General features: G+C 39.3%; 1 protein-coding gene across 8 annotated transcripts in view; it reads right to left on the reverse strand.

The window, feature by feature from the left end:
- col12a1b (collagen, type XII, alpha 1b) overlaps positions 1 to 26,332 on the reverse strand; it is a 150,708-nt gene that overhangs the window by 74,619 nt on the left and 49,757 nt on the right. For 5 of the 8 annotated variants that reach the window (XM_044169248.1, XM_044169244.1, XM_044169243.1 and 2 more), the window contains 15 exons: positions 23,410 to 23,539; positions 20,651 to 20,796; positions 18,275 to 18,404; positions 16,696 to 16,832; positions 14,408 to 14,537; positions 13,285 to 13,424; positions 10,902 to 11,034; positions 10,757 to 10,774; positions 8,624 to 8,763; positions 3,323 to 3,452; positions 2,597 to 2,745; positions 1,873 to 2,002; positions 1,095 to 1,234; positions 833 to 962; positions 578 to 717 (listed from right to left, as the gene is read on the reverse strand). In XM_044169248.1, coding sequence (XP_044025183.1) covers positions 578 to 717; positions 833 to 962; positions 1,095 to 1,234; positions 1,873 to 2,002; positions 2,597 to 2,745; positions 3,323 to 3,452; positions 8,624 to 8,763; positions 10,757 to 10,774; positions 10,902 to 11,034; positions 13,285 to 13,424; positions 14,408 to 14,537; positions 16,696 to 16,832; positions 18,275 to 18,404; positions 20,651 to 20,796; positions 23,410 to 23,539 — 1,923 coding nt within the window. The remainder of the gene's footprint in view (positions 1 to 577; positions 718 to 832; positions 963 to 1,094; positions 1,235 to 1,872; positions 2,003 to 2,596; positions 2,746 to 3,322; positions 3,453 to 8,623; positions 8,764 to 10,756; positions 10,775 to 10,901; positions 11,035 to 13,284; positions 13,425 to 14,407; positions 14,538 to 16,695; positions 16,833 to 18,274; positions 18,405 to 20,650; positions 20,797 to 23,409; positions 23,540 to 26,332) is intronic. The other 3 variants (XM_044169245.1, XM_044169246.1, XM_044169247.1) reach the window with 3 other exon arrangements.

The following is a 26,332-nucleotide window of genomic DNA, read 5'->3' on the forward strand; positions in this document are numbered from 1 at the left end:
ATCCTTGACTAAAGTTAACTCACCTTGACTCAAATTAACTTCACAAAAGTTGACTTAACTCGACTCAAATTAACTTAACTCAACTAAAGTTGACTAAACTCGACTCAACTCAAGTTAACTCATCTTGACTCAAATTAACTTAACTCAGAAAAAGTTGACTCACCTTGACTCAAATTAACTTGACAAAAGTTGTCTTAACTCGACTCAAATTAACTCAACTAAAGTTAACTTGACTCGACAAGTTCAACTTTACACCACATAACTTATCTTATCTGAACCAGGCCTTTATTTGTAACTTCCCATGTTTTATTAACAAGTCTTACCGTTTTCTGATCTGCTCCTCTCATGTTCATTTACTGTTTGTTGCTGTTTGTTGTTGAACTCATTGAATCAATCCAAATTAATTTATTAGTGAGAAAATAATTTCTATTTTTGTCTTTCTGTACATTGTGATGAATTTATCATGAGAGCCTTTATCGTTCAGGTACCAGTCATTTAGACCTGGCTGTTGTCTGTGTACCATGTTTTATTAGCGATTATTTTCTGTAAACTAAACAAAGGAGAAAGAGGATCTTACCACAATCTCCAGTCCTCCATCTACAGGAACGTAGATGACTTTGTAGCCCTGAACGTTGCCATCAGCAGGATTCCAGTTTACAGTGAGAGTGGTGATGGTCGGGTTGGTCACCTTCATGTTGCCCACTCCGCCCAAAGGTACTGGGAGCGGGAAAATGATTGTTGTTGGCAAACTGTCTTAACTTTGCTACAACACAAATATATTTTACATTCACTGATTACATAAAAAAAACCTTCCAGCCCCACAGTAACTCACATGTCTTTCCGTCCTCTGACTGGCGTTTTCCCTCCCTGGCAGGGTAGACGGGTAACACCGACACTGTGTATGGCGTGTCGGGCATCAGGTTCCTGAGGATGATGGAGGTGGTGCCTGTAGGAACTTGCTCCTGTTTACCAAGATTAATAATAAAAAGTAATTTAGATGGTTAGTCTCCTAACTGGCTGCGTTTCAACCAGCTACCTGAACGGCAGCATCTGTTTTTGTCCTCAGAGGTAAGACAGGTGTAAAAGAGTCTCACCATCTCCTCTAGGCCACCAGCAGTGGGTACAAAGAAGACCTTGTACAGGCGAACGGCTCCGTCAGCCGGGTCCCAGTTCACAGTCAGGGAGGTCATGGTGGGGTCCGTCACCCTCAGGTTCTTCACTCCTCCCAGAGGCCCTAAACAACAGGACAGGTCAGGCTGCGCATAATGTTTTATGACCTGATATCTCAAGATTATGAACAAATTATTTAAATAATTTGAGATTAAATCAATCTGTTCTATTATGTTTAATGGGTTGTCCATGTATTAGCTGCCAGCTATTAGATTTCCTGAGTCAGGGGGGAGAAACAAGGCTGTTAATTGGTCTATGGAATAAAGCTCTTGTTGTTTGTATAAGCCAGTTTGGTGTTTGATTTTGTTTAATTTAAGTGAGATACTTTTATGATATAATTTTTTAAACGTACAACGCATTGGGCTTTTGAGTTTCAGCAGTCTTTGTTTCCAAACACATATTTAAAGAGCGACTTAACACCCCCTGAAAACCCCCTGACGTGTTGTAACACAGAACAAAAGGATCACAGAGTATATTTTACCTTTTACTCAAGGAGACTGAATCAGGAACGTTATCTTTATTTAAGCAAAATTTCAGTAAAGCACAGTAAATGTGCCATTTGTGTATGTTTCTCTGTATGGACAACCTAATAGTGGTTGAAGTGTAATTCCTTGTCAGGACCTTCTTGAAAATGAGATGATGCATCACAAGGGACTTATCCTGTAAAAGTTTAATTGGTTCAATTTTAGGGTTCAGTCTTACTTGTTTTTCCATTTTCAGACATTGTCTTTCCGTCTCCCCCAGCGTAAACCGGCACCACAGAGACAGTGTAGAGGGTGTCGGGCTGCAGGCTTCGCAGCATGGTGTTGGTTGTGCCTGCAGACACTGTTTCCTGAGTTTAACAACAAATCACACAAATTAGCTGCTTCCAAACCCAGACAGAAGACAAGAGAAACACGCATGCAACTAGAAATAACTATGGAAAATTGCTTGCCGGTTACAATAGCAGCATCATCAGCTTTCCATATGCATTTGAGCAGTGCAATTAACCCCCAGTTAACCCTCAGTTAACTCTCCAGTCCAGTTATGCTCCAACAGTAACAAACTGGTTGTAGCCAGCTAGCCTGAGGGCTATTTGACAAAGCAGGATAAGCACATTAGCCAAAGGAAAGCAGTTATGTGAAATATCTCATTAAATGGTGCTCATCATTAGCTGTTATTAACATGCACGACTGACTCAAATCTTATGTTTAAACTTTGTTTCACAAGAAACTATAAACAAGTAGCAGTCTGAAATATCAGGGTGAGGTGCAGAGGCGTGGGGAGAAAATTGTGTTTCCTGTTTGTGCTTACTTCACAAACATTTATGGTGGAACACTTTAAAGATTTAAAAGCGACGAATGCGTTCAGACACACAGGTGAATAATTTGGCTTCGGGGTTAACGCTGCACAGTGCCAGCCGGCAGGAAGCGGATGGTTGTCCTACCAGTCCTACCATGCTCTCAGCTCCTCCGGCGGCAGGAACATAGATGACTTTGTACTCCTTCACTCGGCCCTCAGCGGGCTCCCAGCGCACGTTGAGGGTGGTCATGGTGGGGTTCAACACCTGCAGGTTCCTCACTCCACCCAGAGGCTCTGAGGGAGCACAAATACAGGCGTTTAATTAGCAGAGGTGGAAAGTCTGTTCATTTACTCCACTTACTGAACTGTACAGAAGTCACTTTAATATATCTATTTTGGGAGATTTTCTACTTTTTACTCCACTACTTTTCTGAAAGCTGCAGTTTCAGGTTACTTTACAGATAAAGATTTTATATTCAACAAGAGATCCGCTCATAAAATATTACCATTACCATATGTTTCTTTACTTCCTTCCTTGCTACTTTCTCTTTGTCACTGTCCTGTGAAAACCATGTATCTCCGAAACATTAACGTTTCATGAGCTAAGAAAAATAAATCTGTTTTCTGTTTTGTGACAAAGCATTTTTCAGATAATGCATTTCGCTTTTGACTTAGACGTTTTATTGTAGGACTTTTAATTATAATGAAGTATTTTTCTACTGATATTACTACTTTTACATAGTAACCTGAGTACTTCTTTAACCACTGTCGGATACAGAAGTAGCAGAAACAGATATTTAATGTTAAACTTTACACAGTGAGAACTATATTCTCTGCATGTTTTGGAGCTCCTGTGAAATCCGACTCTTACTGGTTTGTCCTTCGCCGGAGATATCTTTGCTGACGCCGGTGGGATACACGGCGGCCACGGTGACAGAGTACAGCGTGTCGGGCTCCAGCTTCTGCAGGATGATGCTGGTCTTCTTCCCTCCAACCTGCGTCTGTTCACAGGAAACATGTCGGCAGTGAGACAGACAACGAGTGACAAAGTGGCTGACGCATGAACAAGACTGTCACTGCCAATAGACACGTCTCTGCTCATGGTAAGCAGTCTGTGTCAGTGTCCTCAAATGTGGTGTTATTTAGTTTGAACAAAAAAGTTACAAAAACATCAAATAAAAGCTATAAAAATGCAAATACTGACATGAAATCTTAATTTTTCAGGACTGGTTAACTCAGCATTAAAGAAAAACAGTTTCTTCCCCGGTTATTCATCAAGTAACATAATCACATTTTAAAACATTTATTTTTTTAAAGGGGCTAAAGTAAAGCCCATGACCTTAATCTATCCAAAAGTTTTGAGTAAATTTTAATTTCAGCTATCACTTTATCCAAGTACAAGGTCATGTTGCATATATAACGGCAACTTTGTCATTAGATAATACATGAAAAAAAAAATATGAAATCATGTAACAAAGGTGAAATGAGCAGAACGACTGCATTAACTCTAAAAAAAAAAAATCTACAGAATTGCTAAAAGAAGCAAATTACTGTCTAAATCTGCAATCACTTATCCCTTCTGTCATCGCTAAGTCTTCCAAAAACTAAACCGAATAACACAATAATTTGCAGTGTGTCATGTTTTGGAGACTGGATTCAGGACAATCTCCGCAAACTATTTACATTATATATACATGAATAAGTTAAGTATTTATCTGGAAGGGAATCCAAGTAGGCCTTTGGGAAATCCTGAGCAAACAACTCTGCAGTATATCATGAAATGGATACGCCACTGTAAACACATTCATAGAGGGTATAAACAGTTTTCCTGGTAGCTAAGAGATAAATGACAGAGGGTATCACATCACATTTACAGTACATCAGTATTTTAGGTATTTGGCTGAATCTGTATTCTGAGAAACATGCAAAGAGTCAGTGTCTTGCTCAGCGGCTGTTTAGTGTCTCCTGTGGGTATCATCTTGTTACATTTTGTTTACGGGATGATTTTAATCACAAGGTAACTGAGCTACTCATTTCATAACACTGTATTAATTATGGAAGCCATATTGTTATATAAGTATACTATTTATCAACAACAAATCAAGGAATTTATCTGTTTATCATAAATTTTAAAACTTGCGCCAAAGAACTTTTAAACATTTGTTTTCTTTACTTTATTGTTTCATTACTTTGAGGGACTAATTTATCTTTTCTCTTGTCTCCAGTTTCAATTTTCAGGAGCACTGTTTGTTTTTTTACTGTAAACTGCGGTAATCTTTTTTTTTTTTCTTGCAGCAGGAAACACCACAACTTTTAAATGTGTTGGAACATAAATTCTGTTCAAAATCAGATCAAATTGGTCTGAAGATCCTAAAAACATCCAGGATTTTCCAGTTAAAAATCTCCATTCAGAAAAGGGCGTTTTAACTTCTGTTTTGAAAATTACTATTCAAATATATATATAAATATATATATATTTATTTTTTACTTTCTTCAGTTAGTGTTTTTTATGACGATTTATGAATGATTATTAAAGAGTAAGTCTAATGTTATTCCATTATTTTCTTATTGTCAACAAAACCCATGAAAAGACAAAAACCAACAATACATTAGTCTGTCTCTCAGTACTTTCTGACTTCCTGTCTGTAGCTCCAATTTGTTGGGGACTATTTCCAGCGGCGGATGAATCCACATGTGGTGCTGTAGTGAGTGTTTGGGGCAGCAGGACGGTGTGTGTGGGACTGAGTCAGAATAAACTACAGTGTGTGTGTTCATGGTGATGAAGGAACATGTCACCCAGTGCAGCAGAGCGGCTCGCTGATGTGTTTTAATAGTTTCTGGACAACGATGGAGGAAGAAGATCCATCAGGCTGTGATTCACACACAACACTCGTTAGTGGACATAGAATATCACCAGACTTATCTTTTAAAAGTAAAATTAAAGCTAAAATTGACTTCAGCCTGCAGACTCTCACAGGGGTTTCTTCACAGTTTCATCTCTGTGGGTGTCCTGTATGATTACAGCAGTAGTTTTCCACACTTTTCCATAATATTTGAACAATTCCCAAAGTGGACATTAACAATTAACATTTTTCAGAGCAGTGAGGAAACCCTGAGCTCATCCTGCACAAACAAACTGTCTGGTTTTATATGACTGATGTTAAAAACAACAAGCCGGCAGACGACAACACGACACCAGATGCGCTCAGTCTTCTGGTATACACATCTGACGTAGCGAGGGGATCAGAGATCCATTAGACAGATCTGTACCGCTGACATCATGATTCGACCCTGACACATTGTTTGGGGGAACACTGTCATAACATCTCAGAGACACAATAAAATTTGTAACTCACTGAAATTCTTTTCATACAGCCCACAGTTTCCTTTCAAGTTATTTCCAGCGCTAATCACTGTTGAGTCATCGTGCAAGAATGTGAGCTTAGTGGCCAAACGCTGGACTCCTCTAACTATACAATCGAGCGGCGGGACGCTGTCATAAACCAAACGTCAAAATGTGATGAGGGAGCTCAGAATGGCCAGAAATGTCTCTCGCAGAGCGTTGGCGGCGTTTTGCTGATCCCCCTCAGGACGTTTTTGTGCATCTCAGGAGGGAGACGAGATTTTAAAACAAAATCCAGCTCGTACTGTAAATGCAATGTTTTTGGCAAACTCTGTTCCCTCATTTGTTGTCAAATGATGTTTGATGATGATTTCAAATCGCAGTCCATTTCAGATGTTTTGCCTTTAATATAATGTAACTGAGTCCATTTCACCCAGTTCTACATCAGTAGAGTTTTGAGGTTCTGCTACTTGACTTCAGTATTTCCATTTTAGGAGACTTTCTCCTTTTACTCAGAGGGAAGTTTCAGACAGTTTCATTTTAGAGGAAATACAGTATTGTAAGTTTTTCATTCATCTGACAGTTGACCGTACTTTTGTAGATTTAGATTTTTGATTTATCATGAGATACATGTGGTTGTCTGTTGGGTAACAAGCTGGTATCTAGCTGGAACTGTAAAAACCTTTTTGACTACATATTTTTGGTAAAAGTTGTGTTTTGGGAGGTCTCTCAACATGATTTGTTTTGAAAACATTCTCACTTATTGGGTCACATGTTGTTTTTTCATCTTACGATTATACTGTCTACACTCCACTGTGAAGACAAAGAGGAAATGTATGACTTTATGTCTTCTACTATAATTGATCTCCTGTGTGATTCCTGTAGCTTCTTTCTGGCTTCAGTCATTACACCTGAAGTGTCTGTGTTTTTTTGTTTTACTTCACCCTGATGAAGTCTTTTGCAGAAAAGTGCAGATGTCAGACATGTAATATTAAAAGCCTTTTATTATACTCAGAACTCGGAATAATCTTGGAATTTTCTTGGCCTTTAACTCCAATGAGCTGCTTTGTTTTGAGTCTTACCTATAACCATCACCTATAAAGCAAACATACACATTTTCTTTGACTTTTAAACATTATCTAGGGGAACTTAGGCCAACATCTGATGTAAAAGTGAAATATTGTGAGTTTTGGCAGGCAAAAAAGGTTAATTCGTCCAAAAAGATCTAAAAGCTTGGAAACCCCTGAAAGGGGACATACAAGGTTTTCACATGACGTAAAAATCAAACTCTAATTTTCTTACCAATAAGTGCTTTCAGGACTTTTAGCTGTAATGGAGTTTTTGTTGCTGTTTTGTTTTTTTGGTTTCAGTTAAAGGACTCATGTTCTTCTGGTGCCCTGTGATGTGAATACGTACAAGAAACATGAGCATCTATCTTTTGACAGTGTAAGACGCTGATTTATTAAACTTTTTTTCAGGCTTCTATAAATATCTTAAACATTCCTCACTTCAAATGATCTATTTTATAAAAATACATGAGGATAACACAGCGTTTGCCTTTTAATATTTTCAGCTTCTTTCCCTGTAGAGTTTTATGTTTTTTTTCTGATTTGGACATCCTGAAAGTGTATCTCCAGAGGGAGAGAAAACTTCCCATCATATTAAACAGTTCGTAATTGATTTGTTTCTATATGTGCACTGGGACTCGTATTGCAAACTCTTCTGACAGATTCAAAGCTCTCCATCACATTGAGATATTCATCAATTTGTCATCGAGTGTCCAAAGTACGCTGGAGATGTTCCCAGTGGTCAAAAAGCAGCACAGCCGACACCACCGCACCCCAAAAAGAGTAGAACAAAACCACCGTGAGACTATATCAGGAAAATCCACCCAAAAAAGGAATTCAATCATATTGTTTCTGGACAAACTGATGATACCCAGTGTGCGTTCAGTCATGTGGTGATGGGAAAGAGGGATTTGTTTTCTGGTAAACGTCAAACGTACAAAGCAGTCCATGAACTGAAGCCAGTTTGGGTGTAAAAACTTACATAAACATTTTAGAAATCTCTGTAGTCAATCTATTGTTCAGTGTCAGTGGAGCAGCTCCAGCTTTGGTCTCTTGATAAAATGAAGAGCCAAGTGATAATGTGTGTGTGCGTGTATATGTGTGTGTGTGTGTATATATGTGTGTGTATATATGTGTGTGTGTGTGTGCGTGTGTGTGTGTGTGTGTGTGTGTGAGTAGTTAGCGATGCAGTATTTTATGTGAATTCTGCTGCTTGGTTCACATTTACATTAGCTTTATGGCTACAATATGCAATAAAAATGTTATATTGAGGTTAAATCAAATATATTGGTTTGTTGGGATTTTATTTTCCAGGATACTCTGCTACAGCTAACATTAGGAATGCACAATATAGAAATGATGTAATACCTGTCATTTTGGCTAATACAATACATATACCAATACCTACATTACTTTGAGTTTAACTGCCAAAAAATACACATTTGTTGACATATTAACTTATGTATTTGTACTTATTCCTTATTACACTGTAACTGCACTGAAAGTGCACCATAATTTGTATTCTTCTGTCAACGTTTATTTCATACTATTATATTTTAGGAATTTCATATTCTTTCTTGTGGTCTTTTCGAATATATGAATTAATTTCTATGTTTTATGCATAGCACTTTTAACTGCCTTTGTGTTTTTTGAATTGAAGAGCCATTTTTGTGATTACATATGCTGATGACAGCACTGTATATTTATCTAAAAATTTTGCCTGGTGTTATTTTAAATACTGTAAAATAAGCAGCGAACTTACGGAAAGAGGCTCGCCTCCAGCGATGGGCTTGTAAGTGATCTTGTAGTTCTTGACGGTGCCGGGGGCGGGGTCCCACTTCACAGTCAGCGCAGAGGTGGTGGCATTGAAAACCCTCAAGTTTCGAGGAGGCTCAGGGGGCACTAGGAGCACAAAGAGAAATCTGGTGAGATTAACAGAAAAAGCAGTGCATCCTGTGTTTGGTTAGCGATGATGATGGTGATGGTGAAGATGATGATGGTGATGCTCCCAAAATCCAGTAGGTCACAAAAGCTGGAAGGGTAAATTTTAGGATGAAAGCAGTGGGGTGATGAGGTTTAAAACAGGAGCAGCAGTATGATCAATGAAGCTGTTAAGAGCAGGGCTGGACTTCAGTTACTACTCATTTTAATAACTAATAATATCATCTTAATAACTACTGAGCTATTTTTCATAATTACAGTTGGTGCCTGATTATGCCAAATTACCCCTTCAGCATTTGGGATTTACAAGTAACAAATAAATAATAACATTTTAAGGTTATAACAAGAAATCTGCAGGCAACTTAAAAAGAAAATGGGATTGTAACAATTTTGGTGGTGGTGGAGGTACTATAACAAATTTGGGGATTATAACAAATAAATTTAGGGTGGCACGATTACAAATTTGAGGGTTTATAACTTTTTAGGGGGAAGAATAACTTTTAACTTAAATAAAATAGAGGGTTTATAACACAATTGGGGGTTTCTAACAAAACAAATTAGGGAGCATTAACCACAATCTGTGATTATAACAACTACATTTGAGGGGACACTATAACAAATTTTGAAATCATGACAAATAAAATTAGGAAATACTATAAAATTAGAGTGTAAGAAAGTTTTTTCAGTTACTGAGTCTCACTGATCCCAACCCTACAGCAGAAACACTGTACAATAATGCAACAACATGCAACAACATTAATTTAATGACTGAGGTGAACATTCATATTAAAAAACAGGCACAATAACACTGATGAAGGATGACGTGATGACATGATAAAATGACGTTACAATGTGAGATGAATGAAACTGAGACGACAGAAATGTAATGACAAAATGGTGACGGATGGGGGGGAAAAACAAAATGACTGACAGTGGAATTAAAACGATCATTCACATGGATGGAGGTCTGTGGAGGATGACATGTTACAGCAACTTTCACACTTTTTGCATGTAAAGCTCTGAATCTACGTTCACACCACAATCTACTGCACATCTATGAAGCAAATCTGGGAATTTTTTTTGGTAAATGTTGTTTTTAAAAATCTAGCTATGTTTGTTTATGCCACACGATGGAAACAGAGAATCCTTCCAGACTGACGACTCTCCCCCCTCCCCCGCCTGCAACTTCTGCTGTGTGCCTGACTGCTGACCAGGTAAGAAGACAGCTGATGAAACTCCACTCAAACAAGGCTGCAGGCCCCGATGGCATTTGCCCCGGGGTGCTAAAAGTCTGTGCCCCCCAGCTATGTGGAGTCCCTCAACATGTCTTCAACCTGAACCTGAGTCTTCTAAGGGTCCCTGTTCTGTGGAAGACATCTTGCCTCATTCCTGTGCCAAAGACGCCGCGTCCCAGTGGCTCCAAGGACTACAGACCGGTGGCACTGACCTCCCACATAATGAAGACCCTGGAGAGACCGGTGCTGGAACAGCTGCGGCCCATGGTCAGACCCCTCCTGGGTCAGATGCCAAGAAGCATCAGTGTTTTTGCTATGGTTAACTTAAATAGGTGGATAAACTTAGTAAAACTATGTTTGAGGTGTCCAGATGTACAATTTTAACCAACAGATACAAGTGTTTTCTGTCCTCCTGGTATTAGATTCCTTATTCAGCTAAGCCTACAGTAAAGTTGCTTAACTTTTCTGAAGCAACAAGATGATGAAAAGGTAAATAGGCAGCAGTGACCAACGTTTGGTTGTAAAAAATCAACAGATGTCCATCGAGTTCTCAAGTCGCTTGTGGTGTGAACGCACAGTGAAGCACTGAAATGCACATATGCATGCAGTTAAGAAAGAAAACGTGTCCTCCCATCAACACTGTCCCTCGACATTACCATTCAACACAAAATCATGAGCATTACAATGAAAAAGGAACCTGTCCTTCTCATATGACATACCCTCCGGAGCCTTTAACACTAGAAAGAGACGTTGAGAAAACAACAATGTTATTATTTCAATGTCAGTTACATCTGTGAATGTAAAATATGATGGTGGTTTTTTTCGGGATCTGGTAGGGTGATGTGGGTGCAACGGCTTGCTTACATGTACGCTCGCTTCCTATCAGGTCCTCACTCTCCGACTCGTCGGGGTAGATGGCCGTGACGGTGACGGAGTACTCAGTGTCGGGGTCCAAGTTCTGCAGAACGCTGGAGGTCTCATCACTATTCATGATGGACTGGTGATGGAGACAGAACGAGAAGAAGAAGAAGAAGAAAAGTTTGTTAACAGTCTATTCTGTTGCAATAATAGCGAGGAAAATGTCTGTGTGGAGCCATCACAGTGATCCAGGTAGCATGACATGATTAATAATATTTTAATCGTGTAGTTGAAGACCCCTTTGCAGTTTGCCAAAATGGCTTTTTTACAGTTAAATTGACAAGCAGGAAATCCTCAGCATTTATTAGAGAACAAGTACTGGGCAGAATCTATATAATTTATATACCAAGACACTTTGGGGTGCATTATCCTGAGTCACCTCGCTTCCAAAAGGTCGAAGTTACAATTGAAGACGTGGTCAGAAAACGCCAAAAGCAAGTTGCCTACTGAGTGTTCTGTTTGTATTTGTATGATGCTTGTTTTTCCGTCAACCTCAATTTTTTGTGCTCGGTGCTCATTAAACTAAAATTTACAGAAGTCGCTTGTCAATCAAACATTTTGGGAGGTAAACTACGAAACAGCAAGATACAAACTTGCACTTTTTGTTTAAGAAGGTAGAGCCTTAGAAACAAAAAAGTACAACCCTGCAGCTTGTTTTCATGGTGGACTGTGGCGTTGATTTACTTGTATTTTCTGTTGACTCAGTGTATGTGTCATTCAGTCATGTCTATCGCCGATTTTGTTTTTAAAAAGATGTGCAGCCCTTGATTGAAATCCTTGACTGATAAATAAGGACAATAAAGTTTTAAAAAACTTTATTCTGCAGATTTACTCTCATGCATTTCATTTAAACCCAACATCTGAGACGAGACGCATTTTGCATTGTTGTCAATAAAGAATGTCTAATAATGTGAAATTCTGAGATAAACTAAGACTGTACTTAACAACCTGGTATGGATTTCATTGACAGATTTTTGGGGAAGAAAAAGTGGGCCCAAAAACAACTTTGGAGGGCCAAAGTATAACAAGAAGAAAACAAAGAGAGCAGTATTGTTGCTTCAGCTAAACTGGATGTTTTTACTTAGGTCTTGGCATACACAATAACTAAGTTTTGTGAGGCATGTCAGTTTAAGGGATCTGTGAAACCATGCTGGATCATTCTTGTGATCTTTTTTACTTCAGTAAAAAGAAAAATCTTAAATGACAGTTCTCCAGCATGACTGTTTCATTTTGCATTTAAACAAAACCATCTCCAGTTCCACAATCGTAACTTAATCGACCCTCCTTGAAGAGCAATCCACATGTTGAAGAGGCAGTACTGTTACGGGAAGGTGAACGGTTCTAATCTGGACTAGTTCAGAAAGTCTGACCAGGATCAAGCAGGTGTGCTTCAATGCTCTTAACCTGAACTCAGAGCGGTACAGCTGTATTGGAGTTCAGCCTCCAGTTTTAATCAGAGGAACGAAATACTGTGAGGTTACAGGCGAAAACCTTCACCATTGGTTGGATTCTGTATGGATGAGGCAACTCAAACCAGATGTTTAGTGTCATTGCAGCAGACAGAGCTGTCTAAGCAAAGCTCATTTGCATATTTCAAGAGAAAGCACTTGACTGGATTGTTTATCCAGCTGCTGAAGATGCATGTTTTGATAACAATTAGAAATTGGACAAAAGTGGACAAAACAAATCCAGACACAATTTGGATACAAGTCAAGATGCCTGTCTGGGTCTAAGTCAGTAGATGTTGACTTGGCATTAGCAAACTCTCTGAAACTTTTCAACGTGTCTTTGTCCACCTCAGTTTTTTCCCCCAGAATTAGAAGAGGATTTGAGAGGATCCACCTGTGTGTAATGCACAATGATTTACGTTTAAAGAAGTGACTTAGTGAAACTTCCATCCACTGATTAGTTGACTAGTTAAGGCGGGAACATGGCTGCACATAGCAAACTAGCACGTGGGCCATTGTTTGTGTGTATCTTTGCAGAAGCATAGTTACAGCTGTTGTTACAGCTGTTGGAGGGTTTCGTTCAAAGGACTTAAGCATTTCCTGTTTGTTTACAACTATTATTTTCCACGTATCTTTTAGCAGAATGAATTTCACACTGGATGTGGACAAAAATATGATAAAATACTGGTACTGTCACTTTTATCCATGTCTTATCCATTTGATAAGACATTAATATTGTTTATTGTCTATTTTGGTCTTCATCAAAACTGTCTGCTCTGGTCTTTGTCCTGACTCGGTCCTCGAAAGGCTGCATTTGAAAACAGACTGTAGCTGAAAAAAAGCATTTAAGAAGCAGTCCCATCCCATAGTGGCTAACTTACAAACTGGAAGTTAGACTCCCCCTTTTTGGTCCAGCCGATGCGATATAGGGCCACGTCTGGGGCTCCGTGCTCCCAGGTGGCTCTGAACGAGGTCTGGGTCACTTCAGAGAACTGCAGGTTCTTGGGGGCAGGAACAACATCTGTTCACGCAGACAGAAACAAGAGGGATGAAGGATGTGTTGGTGATTAAGAGGTCTGAGAGATGAGGCAACATTATGTGTTGTAATGTGCTTGCCTTTGTGTTCTGGTATGTGTGTTTAAATGTGTGTGTTCCAATGATATGTGAGTGTATTGTGTGTGGATTTGTGTTTGTGCTTGTGTGCAAGTTTGTTTGCAAGTGTGCATGTGAGATTTTAGACCTTGATAGTGAGGACATTTTTGAAAAGTGTGGACATATTATTTGGACCTCACTTGAAGGTAAGAGAATCCTAAAAATCTGACTGAACTGGGGGGATATTTTGTTTTGTTTTGCCTAAGCAGTAGCAAGTTACAATGTCGTGTTTTGTTTTTTTTATAAACACAGAAGCTTTGGAAGCTGTTGCTAGGAGCAGTTAATTGAAGAAATATGTCAGTTAAATGGTTGTTATTTCTATAATTTGACTTACAACAACCTGTACAGCTGGGTCAAATCTCATCCAAGCTTGTGGCCATTGTTTAGGCCATTTTTCTGTTGCTATGTCTCATGAATGTAGCTAGATAGATAGCTAGCCATGCAGGAAGATGACATCCCCATCCCCATCTATGAAACACATGTACTGTTCAGGTACTGGAGAGGGTTTGTCAGCTTGGTCAAGTTTGATGTAGTTAAAGGGTAAGTTTACAGTACTTTCTTACTAATCTCTAGTGGTATCTAGCCATAGAGATAGGTCGTCTTTGTCTCACTTGTGAGTAGGCAAACCAGGGTCAGAAAAGGTCTAACCTCCTTTAAAACCTGGGGAGCCAATATGCAAGGCACTGAACGCCTAGTGGAGCTGCTCAGTGGCCAACCATAGCAGGCCATGGTCCCACTGAGCAACTCTGAGGCGTGAATGAGGCTGCTTAAAAAAATAAAAAGGTGAACAAGAGTTAAAATATAAGGAATTGCTGGATGAACAAAAGACAAACATGAAAAGCAGATTCAGACCTGTGATAGCGCTTCCGAGCATCGGAGTTCCAGGTCCCTCGTCATAGATCGGGGTGATGGCCACATCGTACTCAGTCTGGGAGATAAGGCTGGACAGGTCAAGGGTGGTGGTGTCACCACTGACTTCAACCTGCCGGTGACAAATTTAATTATCAGTTAGTAAAAATCACTCACAGAGCGCATACCTTTGTTGCATTTTGATAGCATAGAACACAGACATAATGTGACACAGAAAATGTTCTACATCTGCATCGAAAAGCACACAGTGGCAGCCAGACAAGTCTGATTAATTCTATTTTTTTAATGTATCATGTTTTCATAGCACCACATATTGATGAAATGCCACCAGATTTTGCAGGATCACACAGTGTTTAAATGTGTCGTCTGAATTTGGTTGTAATTGCACAAATGCATTAAGTTTCTCCAAGAGGTCACACTTACAAGAATTTGGAATTTAATTGCAAGAAAACATTTTTATTTTGAATAATGTGGTATTATACCAAGGCCCCTAAAAATGAGCAATTCTGATTGGCTGGCAGGTGTGTACGCACCAGCATTAAGACTGATACACTGAGGCTTAGCTAAAGAGCATGGGACTGGGGTGAGAACTACATAAAGACTACTGTAAATAATTTTTAAAAGTTTTTTGCATGAATCAGTGAAATTTCTCTTTATGTAAGTGATGCAACCTGATTTTGTCAGGATTTTAAAACTCCTAGCCATGCCTTCTAAAACCTAATGTGTTGCTAATAATGTGTTTTTTATTTCTTAGAAACCACATCAGCAGCTCGATGTGATTCAGAGATTTTTTGGAAAGACTATTTGTACGGTTTTATGTGAAATTAATATATTCACTAAGATAAGCAGAGATAAATATAAATGTGTAGACTATCAGGGCAAAGCTTGATGTATAAAATGCTGAGATGTGTCTCCTCAGCTGAGTTTTCCATTTCAGGGGAAAGCTAAGTAAAGTAAGCAGCAGTTGAGAAAAAAAACCCTCAGCAGTCAGCAGACATTAATCCAATGTGTGGGCTTCTTCTACAGAGACAAGAAGCCTTCAGCTATAATCCTTAAGAGGAGTTGAGCTGGTGCGTGTCATCCATCGCAACTTTCTGGAAACGTCTCGCAGGTGTCCACCGACAGCACCTTAGGCTGACGATTCATCTCAGACTGTTTGTCCTCCGCTGACATCCAAGTGAGAAATTATGAGGACGGAGTGGTGCTGGGATGATCCATTCAGGCTGGGCTGACAGCCTGAGCAAGCGCTCCTCTGCCAGCAGACTGCTTTTCTCATAAAGATCAGCCAACAAAGTGGAGCTGCTGCTACGCTGAGAGGCCGGCTGTAACTCTTGAATTGGTCCTGACTTGGTCACTTTCCCAGAACGAAGATATCACTGCTGACTAAAGCTTCACCCTTATGAAGCTCTTGGTGAGGTTTTATCATTTAAAGCCACCTTTGAATGACCTTACAAACAATAGGAACATTTTCAAACATGTTTTGCAGCCGCTTTACTGTGAGGGAGTAACAACTGATACCTGCCAACAGAAAAGGTCACAGCTGTACATCCCTGCTATACACATGAAACCGATTTAGGCCGTTTAGATGGTACTTTCAAAGTTGGGAGTGTTTGAGCTGCACAACAAGGACAAAGGAGGATGCTGCCAGGGAATTTTAATGATTTCAAAACAAACCTTCATCCATCTTCACTAAAGATTTTCTTGTAAATCTGTAAATCTTTCGTAATCATAGAAAACGGATGCCCTTTGAAGCAGATGGGGGGCTATATAATGCCAAAATGGAGCTTGTGAAATCGTTTCACTTTACGCCACGTTGGTTAGACTCTGGTGTACTGAACGCTGTTCGGCCTAAGTAGCTAAAATCAAACTCCATGTTCACTTTTTAATGGTTATAGTCACCAATTCACCTGCAACTGACAATTGTCACTATTGATTCATGCTTTAGTGCTTTTAAAAAAGTCATAAAATTGATAAAATGTCCACCAGGTTATAAGAGCTCTTGGTGAAGTCTTTACATTTTTGTCTGATCAACAGTCCAAAACCCAAAAATATTCAGTTTACGGTGATATAAAAGAAGAAAATCATCATATTTGAGGAGCTCATTTTAGTTTGTTCATAACTCTACCTCAATGAAAAAGGTATGGCTACATATCTTGTCAGACCCTTTGTTAACCTTTAATCGAGGGGATTCGGTGCATTTTAAGTTTGTAATTTAATTAAGTCATCCTGTAATCCTGCAAAAAGACAAAGAGACAAAATCTCCGTTTTACCTCTTTTAGGTCTCCTTCTTCTGGTTTGTAGGTGATCGTGTACTTGCGGACTGCTCCAGGGGCAGCGTCCCAGTTGAGCCTCATGGTGCTGTGAGTTACATCAGTGATTCTCAGGACTCCAGCAGGAGGCATGGGCACTGAGGGAGGACAGGATATGGACATCCATTAAAATTTTAAAAAGTATAAAAACGTTTTCAATCCCAGCATCACTGTCAATATTTTTGTGAAGACATTAAAAGATGCTGACGGACACGGAGGGGCCAAAAACTTACTGAATAGCTGAAAAACAGACGCAGAACTGTTTTTAAGTTCTGCTGCTTTGGATATTCGGTTTTTCAGTGCATCTGTTTTCTATCTATAAGTTCTCGATCCAAAATATAAACTCCAGCATGTGGGAGATGTGATCCAGCTCTTATAAAACAACTGCTGACATGAAAATAAAACTCTATTCTGTTAAAGTTGTTACATTTTCCTAATAACCGTTTCTAAAGAAAGCAAGCAATGTCTGCGAATCTTGAGGAAACTGAGCTCTTACAACGACAGGATATTTTAGAACTGGTTTATAAAAACTAAGCCGAGTCATATATCTTTTAATTTATTAGGTTGGTGTGGTGTGGGACTCAAGAACAGAAACAAACTGTAAATACACCAAGCAATAACACAGGAAGGCTGCTGCAGCAAAGGTCAGATCTGGCTTGACTGAAGGGTCATCCAATTGACTTTGAACTACTTCCTTCAGGTGGCGCCATAGAGCCCCAGAGCCAGCAAGAATCTGTATACAAGGTATTTTGTTCCATATACCATAACTTTACCGAACTCTTAAAACTTGACTTGTGTTTCACTTCACTTCATTCATTCAGCGTGACATCGCGCTCATGTTCATCTGTTCATCCAAACCAATAAGTAGAGAGTGACGTATCTGTCCTGCCAACGTCATTTTACATTCGACACAGAAGCTGCAATGGTGGTCGCTAGGAGCGGTTAACTTAACATTTTTCGCAAAGGTTGAACAAGTATGTTGATTTAAGAGTTATCTCCTCCACGCTTCTCAGCATTTTTCTGTTGCTGTTTTTTACGGATGTAGCTAGCTAGCTATGTAAGAAGATGGCGTACCCTTTCTTAATCCTGCCTACAAAGCTCTGTTTAGTCGACTGTTTCTCCGACCAGGGAAACAGCCATTGTTTGAATTGCTGAAAAAAATCAGAGTTGTGGGTGGCATTCAAGAGGTCTGGAACCTGGCTAGACTTAAGTGGCTTACTAAGGTGTATGCTTGATTCGTAGCTGGAGCGGTTAGCCCTTTATATTTGTCGCTCACATCAATGTTTGCATACATTGCAAGTAACCAACATAACCAACTTATTTCACAAAAACAGAATACTTAACAAATGCAGATGCTTCCATACAGGACATGGTTTGATGATGTGAATCCTATGCTATGCCCTTCATATGCTGTGCTAATGCACTTCTGGTCTGGGGCTGTTTTCCTGTTTTAGACTAGGCCCATTAGTTTCAATGAAAGGATACCTTAAGGCTACAGTCACAGTAATGTACAGTATAGCATCAGTTTAGCATTACATACAGGTGACTCCTGTCCCCTCCAGAGGGTCGCTGGCAGCTTCTCCGTACAGGGCATAAAGTGAGATGGAGTACTCTGTGTTGGGTATCAGCTGCACCAGCTGGACGCTAGTTACATCTCCTCCAACACGTACCTACAGAGGGATAGAGGGGGGAAAAAAACGAGAGTGGTGGGGGGTGGATGGGGGAAAGAGGCATGCAGGTGGAGGTCGGACAGCAGAAGAGAAAGGACTTACTCAACTTACTCAACACCTGGTGAACAGGCCTGACTCTCATCCCTGCTGACCTCTGAAAAAACACACACTCTGGTCCTGTGTAACGAAACTAAAACTGCTGATGTGACAGTTGTGACTTCTAGTGCTTCAAAAACTGAAAATGTACACAATAATGCTAAAGATGTAATGTTGTTACCAGCGCCAAACCAGTGTTTCTGCACGTTTTTAGCCCAACTGATTACCAATTACCTACAGTATACTATGAGGCCAAAAGTATTTCCAGTAGTTCCAGTGAAGGCAAATCTTAATGCTACAGTATAAAATTATATTTTAGACAAAGTTGCTTCTATCTTTGAGGCAACAGTTTGTGTTTGTCTCTTTCCTGTTTCAACATGACAATGCCCCCGTGCACAAAGCCAGAACCATAAAGAAATGGTTTTCCCAGTTTGCCCTGCACAGAAACCCATCCAACACCATTGGGATAAACTGGAACGCCGACTGTGAGCCAGACCTTATCACCAAACATCAGTGTTGGACCTCACTAATGTTCTTGTGGCTAAAAGAGAGCAAATATTTGCAGCCAGGCTTGGTGGAAAGAGTAAAACCAGATGACAGGAGGCTGTTATAGCAGCACATTACTGCCCATGGTTTTGGTTGTTTGGGTGTCCACATACCTTTGGCCATGAAATGAATACTTTACATGTTTGTCTACCATTTTCCAAAGTATAGCATAGTTCTTGAATTATTTTTTCCTACTTTCCAGGCTTACAGTAAATGAGCAAAAATACTGGTATGGTCCTTTAACTACATGCTGTGCCAAATACACACTATAAAATTATTTTAATCAGTATTTCATGTCAAATGATTAATGTTGATAAATAATGCAATGCTCCACTTCATTTTGAGGTCCTGAGTCACACATGCATATTTTCCAGTAAAGACCACCTCGCTGTACATTAAATCATCCCTTACATTTTCCTTTGCTGTATAATTGCACATGTAGGGAAACACCACAGAGGCGTTCAGTTCCACCCGTATAGCATCTGTTCGGTTTATATCATCCTGATGACTTCAGGCCATGAGCTAATCCTTCCCATTACCCAGCGTGTCTGAGTGCTTTTTGTAGGCCTGGCCTGAGCTGCGCTGCTAAAGTCCACTTCCCGTTCTGCGAAGTGCTCATCGTATCGCCATCTGGAAGCAGTAAGGCGGCGCGAGCAGAAGCCCGCTCTTATAAAATCAATGTGGAAATGCTGAGCAGACAAATTAAGATGCATGTGAGTTTGTGTGGGTTCATGTGTGTGTTTCTTAAGTTTAAGTGTTTGCATCCTTGGTGTTGTAGTGTACTTGTATGGCTCACATTGTGGGGACATTAAACTGTTCACTCAGTCACATTATGGGGACTATGCATCTAATGCAGCTAATAAATGAAGCTAATAGAGCATTAGCAGGACTTAGCTGCGAGCAAAACAAATAACTAACAAGGCATGACACTGACATGACAATAGTTTAGTTTATTGTTTTAGTTAGATTAATTTATTGTTTTAGTATTAAATTAATTAGTTAGTTAGTTGGTTAGTTTGGTTTATTATTTTAGTTAGTTTAGTGGAGCTAATCTACCAGTATTCCAACCTCAGCTATCAGTGCTTAAAGCTAACATGACATTTGTTAGTAAGTTTAGTTAACCTGTGTTAGTTAGTTAGTTAGTTAGAGCAGAGTAAGTAGTAAGTAAGTATTCCACCCTCAGCTAACAGGACATAACAAAACATTAGTGGGGCTAAACTACTGGTAATGCAACACCAGCTAACAGGGCGTGACAATAACATGAAATTAGTTAGTTTAGTTCATTGTTTTAGGTAGTTGCTTTAGTTAGCTACTGGCAAACCAGCGTCAGCTAACTATGCACAAAGCAAACTCAATCTTAGCTGGGCAAAGCCTCCAAGAATAAAAAAAAAAGGCTTCCGATCTTTTTAGTTATCATTAGCTAAGAAGGCCAAGCAGTTAGCAGAGCTACCGCCTCCTCTCTGTTTCCTTGGTTGTTACTTGGTACAAAGGAGCATAGAATTTCAAAGAAATGAATTACTGGTGTCTAAGCACATGTCTCTTAATAAACGTCAAACTACAAAACAAAACCTCACAAACTGCGTTTGAAGGTAGCATTACTTTACCTCCTTCTCCAGCTGAGGCTCGGTGGCGTTGATGGATTTGTACAGCAGCATGTAGCCTGTGGCACCGTCCGCCTCCTCCCATCTCACCCTCATGGTGCTTGAGGTCTCATCATAAACATTCATGTTCTTCACTGCTGACAGGGGCACTGAGAGGACGAAAACACACCGTCAGAGCGAGGAATGGCTCCGTGTAACCCCAGGAACGTTCAGTGTAATATCTTTTAGTAGATTAGCGTGATACCAAGTATTCAGAGAGTCGCCAAGGCTGGGCAATCCTCTATATTTGCTGTTTTAATAATAGAAATTCAGTGCTTTGATGTAATTTGAAGTATCTGAAGAAGATTAAGAGCAACAAGTGGAGATTCTTTGGACCAAATGACTGACTGAGTCGGTCAGAAATGATCTTTTTTGAAATTTAATATTTGGAGGTTTGGCACAGAAAAAGGATAACGATACAAACAGGCGAGAAACATTTACGGTCATATTTTACAAAATCTCAGGATGTCCCAAAGAGATCATAAATTTTTAGTACATTTGATGTGCAGAATATTTGGTATCACATGGTCCAGAGAAGGTTTCTGGTTTTTTAAAGAATATTTTGTGAGGGTATTTCTTTTTTTATTTTTTTTTTGATTTATTGAACAGCACACAGTGTGGTTTTGCATGCACTGTTCGCTTTCTGCAGTAAACTGATTTCTTAGATATCATGTAAACGATAAACCTGGTTTCACTAATGGGGTTCAGGGATTAAAGGATAAGGCTGGCAATACTCTTTACTTTTGTTCAACAAATCCCATGAAAACACTAAAACCAACAATCAATTGATCCTGCTAAGAAGTGTAGTGTGAGTATCACAGCCTGATGGATCTTCTTCCTCCACTGTTGTCCAGAAACTATTAAAACACATCAGCGAGCCGCTCTGCTGCACTGGGTGACATGTTCCTTCATCACCATGAACACACACACTGTAGTTTATTCTGACTCAGTCCCACACACACCGTCCTGCTGCCCCAAACACTCACTACAGCACCACATGTGGATTCATCCGCCGCTGAAAATAGTCCCCAACAAATGCACTATTTCCTTTGTTTGTCTGATAAAAACTACAGCGAGCAGCTGTTTTAGGAAATTACTGAGCCTTTTTTTTAATTGTGAGGTGTTTTTTTTTTTAAGATTTACGTCTTCAGTAGGAACCAATGGGCATGGAGCTGAGAGCCACAGACAGGAAGTCAGACAGTAGTGAGAGACGGACTAACACATTAGTGGTTTATGTCCATTCCTGGGATTTGTTGAAAAAAGAAATATAATAACACCGGCCTTTTAGAGACAAACCTTGTTTGTAACAGGGTTTTTACATGTGAGATCATGGCAAAAACAGACAGACAGGAAACATAATTGCTGTAGTGGTGCGTCCTTGTATCCAAAATAATTGAATCTGAAAGCCTGACTAAGACTGAAACTAAAATAAATATATCTAAATAAGTTGATTTCCACAGACAGGTTATTTGTAAAAATCCAAACTCATTAACACACAGGAAAAATGATGTGCTCCCTCATTACAGAGCTTGAACAGAAAAAACATCTATATACTGTATATCAGTAATACATTTAAAAGCCAGCCTTCATAAATAAGGTCCGAGGCAGAAGAAAAATCACATTTCTCCAAATAATCCTGTTTCTTGTTTGCATGTAAATGTGGTGACAGAAAAGAGGCAGGAAAGAAAAGGAGTGAATGGTACAATCTCAGGCTGGCTACTTGAATATCTAATAGACTTTTACTGGGAAACAGGACGTACCATTTTGAGCACCCATAAACATTTGTTTTAGCACAGAAAATGTGTGATTTTTGGCTTTCTAAGAGTGTGGTGTCGCACAATAAGTCCTATCTTCTGACTGTTTTAGCACTATGCCAGATCAATCAAGGACACCCCCACCCAAACCCGCAGCCTCCAGCCTTTACAGACTTTATATTTCAGCCACACTGACAGGCAGTGGACATTAGGACCTAACTGAGTGTTAAATGAAGCCACAGAGATCTTATGGCTGCTGGTGCCATCCAAGTGGACGACAACAGTACAAAGTACAAGTTATTGTTTTATGACAGGGTGAAACGGCTCATTGTAGAAATCAGTCGCATATTTAAGAACAAATAAAGCGAACATTATAAGACAAAGCAAATAAAAGCACTTAGAGCCATGCACTTAACACGTTGTTAAATTATATCAGTTTGTTTAAGATATACGCAAAGATCGCAGCCCTGATGGATGACTTTATGGCTCAAAAAGATTCCCACTTCGCCCACCACAGACTAGCATCAGCTCACAGCATTGCATCATGGGACGTTGTTTGTGTTGAGCAGTTTTCTGCCTCAGATCAGATGCTAAATATATGTTGTATAAACAGAGATGTTGGAGGAGATTTATAGGGGGAAATTATGCAAGTAAACAAGTTCCATCGATGTGTGTGAAACAGGATAATGAGCAGAGAAATCAAGTTGTTTAACCCACAAACCATACGGAAGAAACAGAACGCGTTCTCACAACAGCGAAACATCACGTAGCGATGATGTTATCTGCCTTTAAAGCTCCTCTTTAATCACGTCTGTCACCCCAAAAGGGCAACCAGTGCCTTGTGAAAAGGCCATCGAACATGGAAACTGAGCTCTCTCATAAGGTAAAGAGGAAGTGAGCTTTAAAGTTCAGCGGTGAGGGGAAAAATAGGAAGAGGAAGGCAAAGAGGTGAAGAAGAAACACACTTACAGGTGGTCTCGATGCCCTTCAGAGGCTCGCTGCTCTCCTCGCCAACCACGGAGTAAACATTGACGAGGTACTCGGTCAGAGGGCTCAGGCCTTGCAGCACCACAGTGGTCACGGACCCGTCGACCAGCAGCTGAAACGATAAAGGACTGGTTATTATACCACTCTGACTAATTGTTCTAGGATTTAATCCAAACAGGTAACAATTACAACAAAGTTCTTGCACATTATAAAGTCTTAATGACAGGTGTGTGTCCAACAGAAAAAACATAATATCCAAGTATGAACCAAACTGCTTAGATTTAATTCCAAAACCTGACATTTAAATTTTTTAGAAAAAGATATAACTTCATGTCTATCTATGTGAACAGTGAGAAGTGCAGCTGTGTACACTCAGGATAATTTAGCTCTCATATATTTTAGCTTTGGTAGAAAACAACTCCCAATGAAAACTGTTCACAGTGAGTCTGTGGACTTTCAAGACAGACATTGTTTCTTGAAAGAGAAGTTGCTGTTGGGTTTTTCAAATGTCACTTTTCAATGCTTTGGTCACTGCAAATTAATTTTTGTGTTGTGTTTTGTGTTGAGGTGGCCAAATAAAATATATATATATATATATATATATATATATATATATATACACATTATATATGCTATCAAATGCCTGGTCAGATTCATACATTTATTTACTTCTTTGATCAGATACTTCCTGATTTTTAAATTGCCAGTTTTAGACGGGATTTTATGACAGCAAAGTTCACGTACAGCTGCTTGAGTTTGTTAACATTTGAGAATCTTGGGCTTCTTTGAATAAATTGTTTTTAAAGGGTTTCTTAGAAAAGTATTTTTGTTTCGATACCCAAACTTGGCTATTCTATCAACATCACTACTAAAGGTTTTCAAACAATACTCAGACACACTCACCAAGAGCTCAAGAGCAAATCATTTTTAAAAAAGTTACAGATGTGTCTATAATACTTCAAATATTGTATTTTTTAAACGAATTTGAGGAGTTCACCTCAAGCCACCAAAACTTATGTTCATTATCATCAGCAATATCTTTATAATATAACCTATTATAAGTATGAACTAAGATATAATGTATTCTGTATGAGTGTTGTCAGACAGGGGCCCAAGGTCTGTAGGTTAGTAGCTGAAGGTGAAGCTGCCATGGTTTTGTTATTTTCAAAAAGCACCAAATCTCATTTTGGAAGAAATCTATTCAACTCGTGCAACACCACAGAGCAAAAGCACTGCAGTCTGAAATGACGTCTCTGCTGATTATAAAAGAAAAGGATCGGTTCAGCAGGTTGAGAATAAAATGTTCTAATTACCAATCAGGCAAATACAAACACATACTCTAATCAAAACTTCAAAGCTGAGCCTTGGAGGATTGAGCACTTTTTGTTTCAGAAAACTGGCAAAGAAATTTGACTTGAACTGACTCGAGTCCATCTGAGAGGACACAGCGCAGGTTAGGAGCGCTGGAAACTAACTTTTCTTTTATTTCTTGTCTACCAGAGTGGCTGGTGAATTAAAAATCCCCAATACTCAAAACTTCAGACCCAAAATGATTTAAAGATAAAGATCAATAAAGATTAAGGGTGGGTATCTGCTGAAGAGCTGAACACATTTTTCCTCAGGTCGGTGATCAGATTTTTCTCAAACTTTATTTTTTCTCTTTTGCTAATGGCTGATTGTCCATTCAATGGATAAATTTTACTCAACTAAATCTACAATACAACATTAATGTCACATCAAATGATGAACACACAACAGCAAGCTACTAATTATATGAGTCTGATATCTGAAAAAGTTAAAGATTTGGATGAAAATTGCTGGTCTGATCTCTCTTGGCGATCAGTTCACCAGCATCTGTCAATCAGGGATTGGTGGTGGTCCAGGTCTCGTACTTTCCCCGTTAGATGATTATAGTCTGTTAAGCCGAAACTATCGTGCTGCGTTCATGTGCTGGTGGGAAAGTCCTCATGTGGGACGTCCAACTTGGCTGCTAAACAGTGTCATATTCCAGTGCTATTCTGCTGGAAAATCAAACCCAGAGGAGAAATGACAAACAAACACTAAGAGGCTGCAGCTTCACAAGCTGGTGGAATGTTCAGTATTTTGTGATTTGTAAAAAAAACTTCCCTTTTATCAAGTTATTTATGTCTGTAATTGATTAAGTTCAACCAGTTTCCAATGCAAAACAAGTAGTTTAAAGAATTTTCTAAAATCAAGTGTCCCAAAAAGTTTCTTTGGGAATTAATCATAGACAAAACTATTTTTTGCAGCGTGCTTTGTGGTGTTCTTCGAAGAAGCAAGATTACTAAGTTATCTGGATAACTTTGCTGGGTTAACCATCAATCATTTAAATATTTAAAGACTCTTAATACTGCAAGCTATTTCCCAAAGCATGCAACTGTATCTTAGCTTTTTTAGTATTTTGCCCAAAATAAATTTAAGATAAGACTCGAGTCATGAATCTGATCGACTTTGACTTTAACACCAATGACTCCTGACTTCACTTGGCCTTAAGTTTTTTGCCTTTCCCTCCGAGCCCAAAGATCAAAAATTATGTTGTAAAATAAGTACTCTTAATTTTTTCTGACAACTGCTATACTTTGAATCAATCTGACAGGAGCCAATCACGTTGCGTAGACAGGAAAAAAGGTGCGCAGTCATTGCAGATACCTCAGATTATCATATTCAGATGTAAATACTCTGCTGTGATGGCAACACAAGAATAACACACCTGATGCACACCTTAAAGAAGCATTATTTGTGTAAATTTAATAAACTGTCACTCTGTTAAGAAATTTAAAGCAGCAGTAAATTTGGTGACGGGTGCATAAAGACTTGTTCAGGACTCGAAACACACAGTTTAGGACTTGGAGGTGACTCGGGACTTCATAGCCAAGACTTGAGA

Source organism: Siniperca chuatsi, linkage group LG16 (genome assembly GCF_020085105.1).
Source record: "Siniperca chuatsi isolate FFG_IHB_CAS linkage group LG16, ASM2008510v1, whole genome shotgun sequence".
Taxonomy (NCBI): domain Eukaryota; kingdom Metazoa; phylum Chordata; class Actinopteri; order Centrarchiformes; family Sinipercidae; genus Siniperca; species Siniperca chuatsi.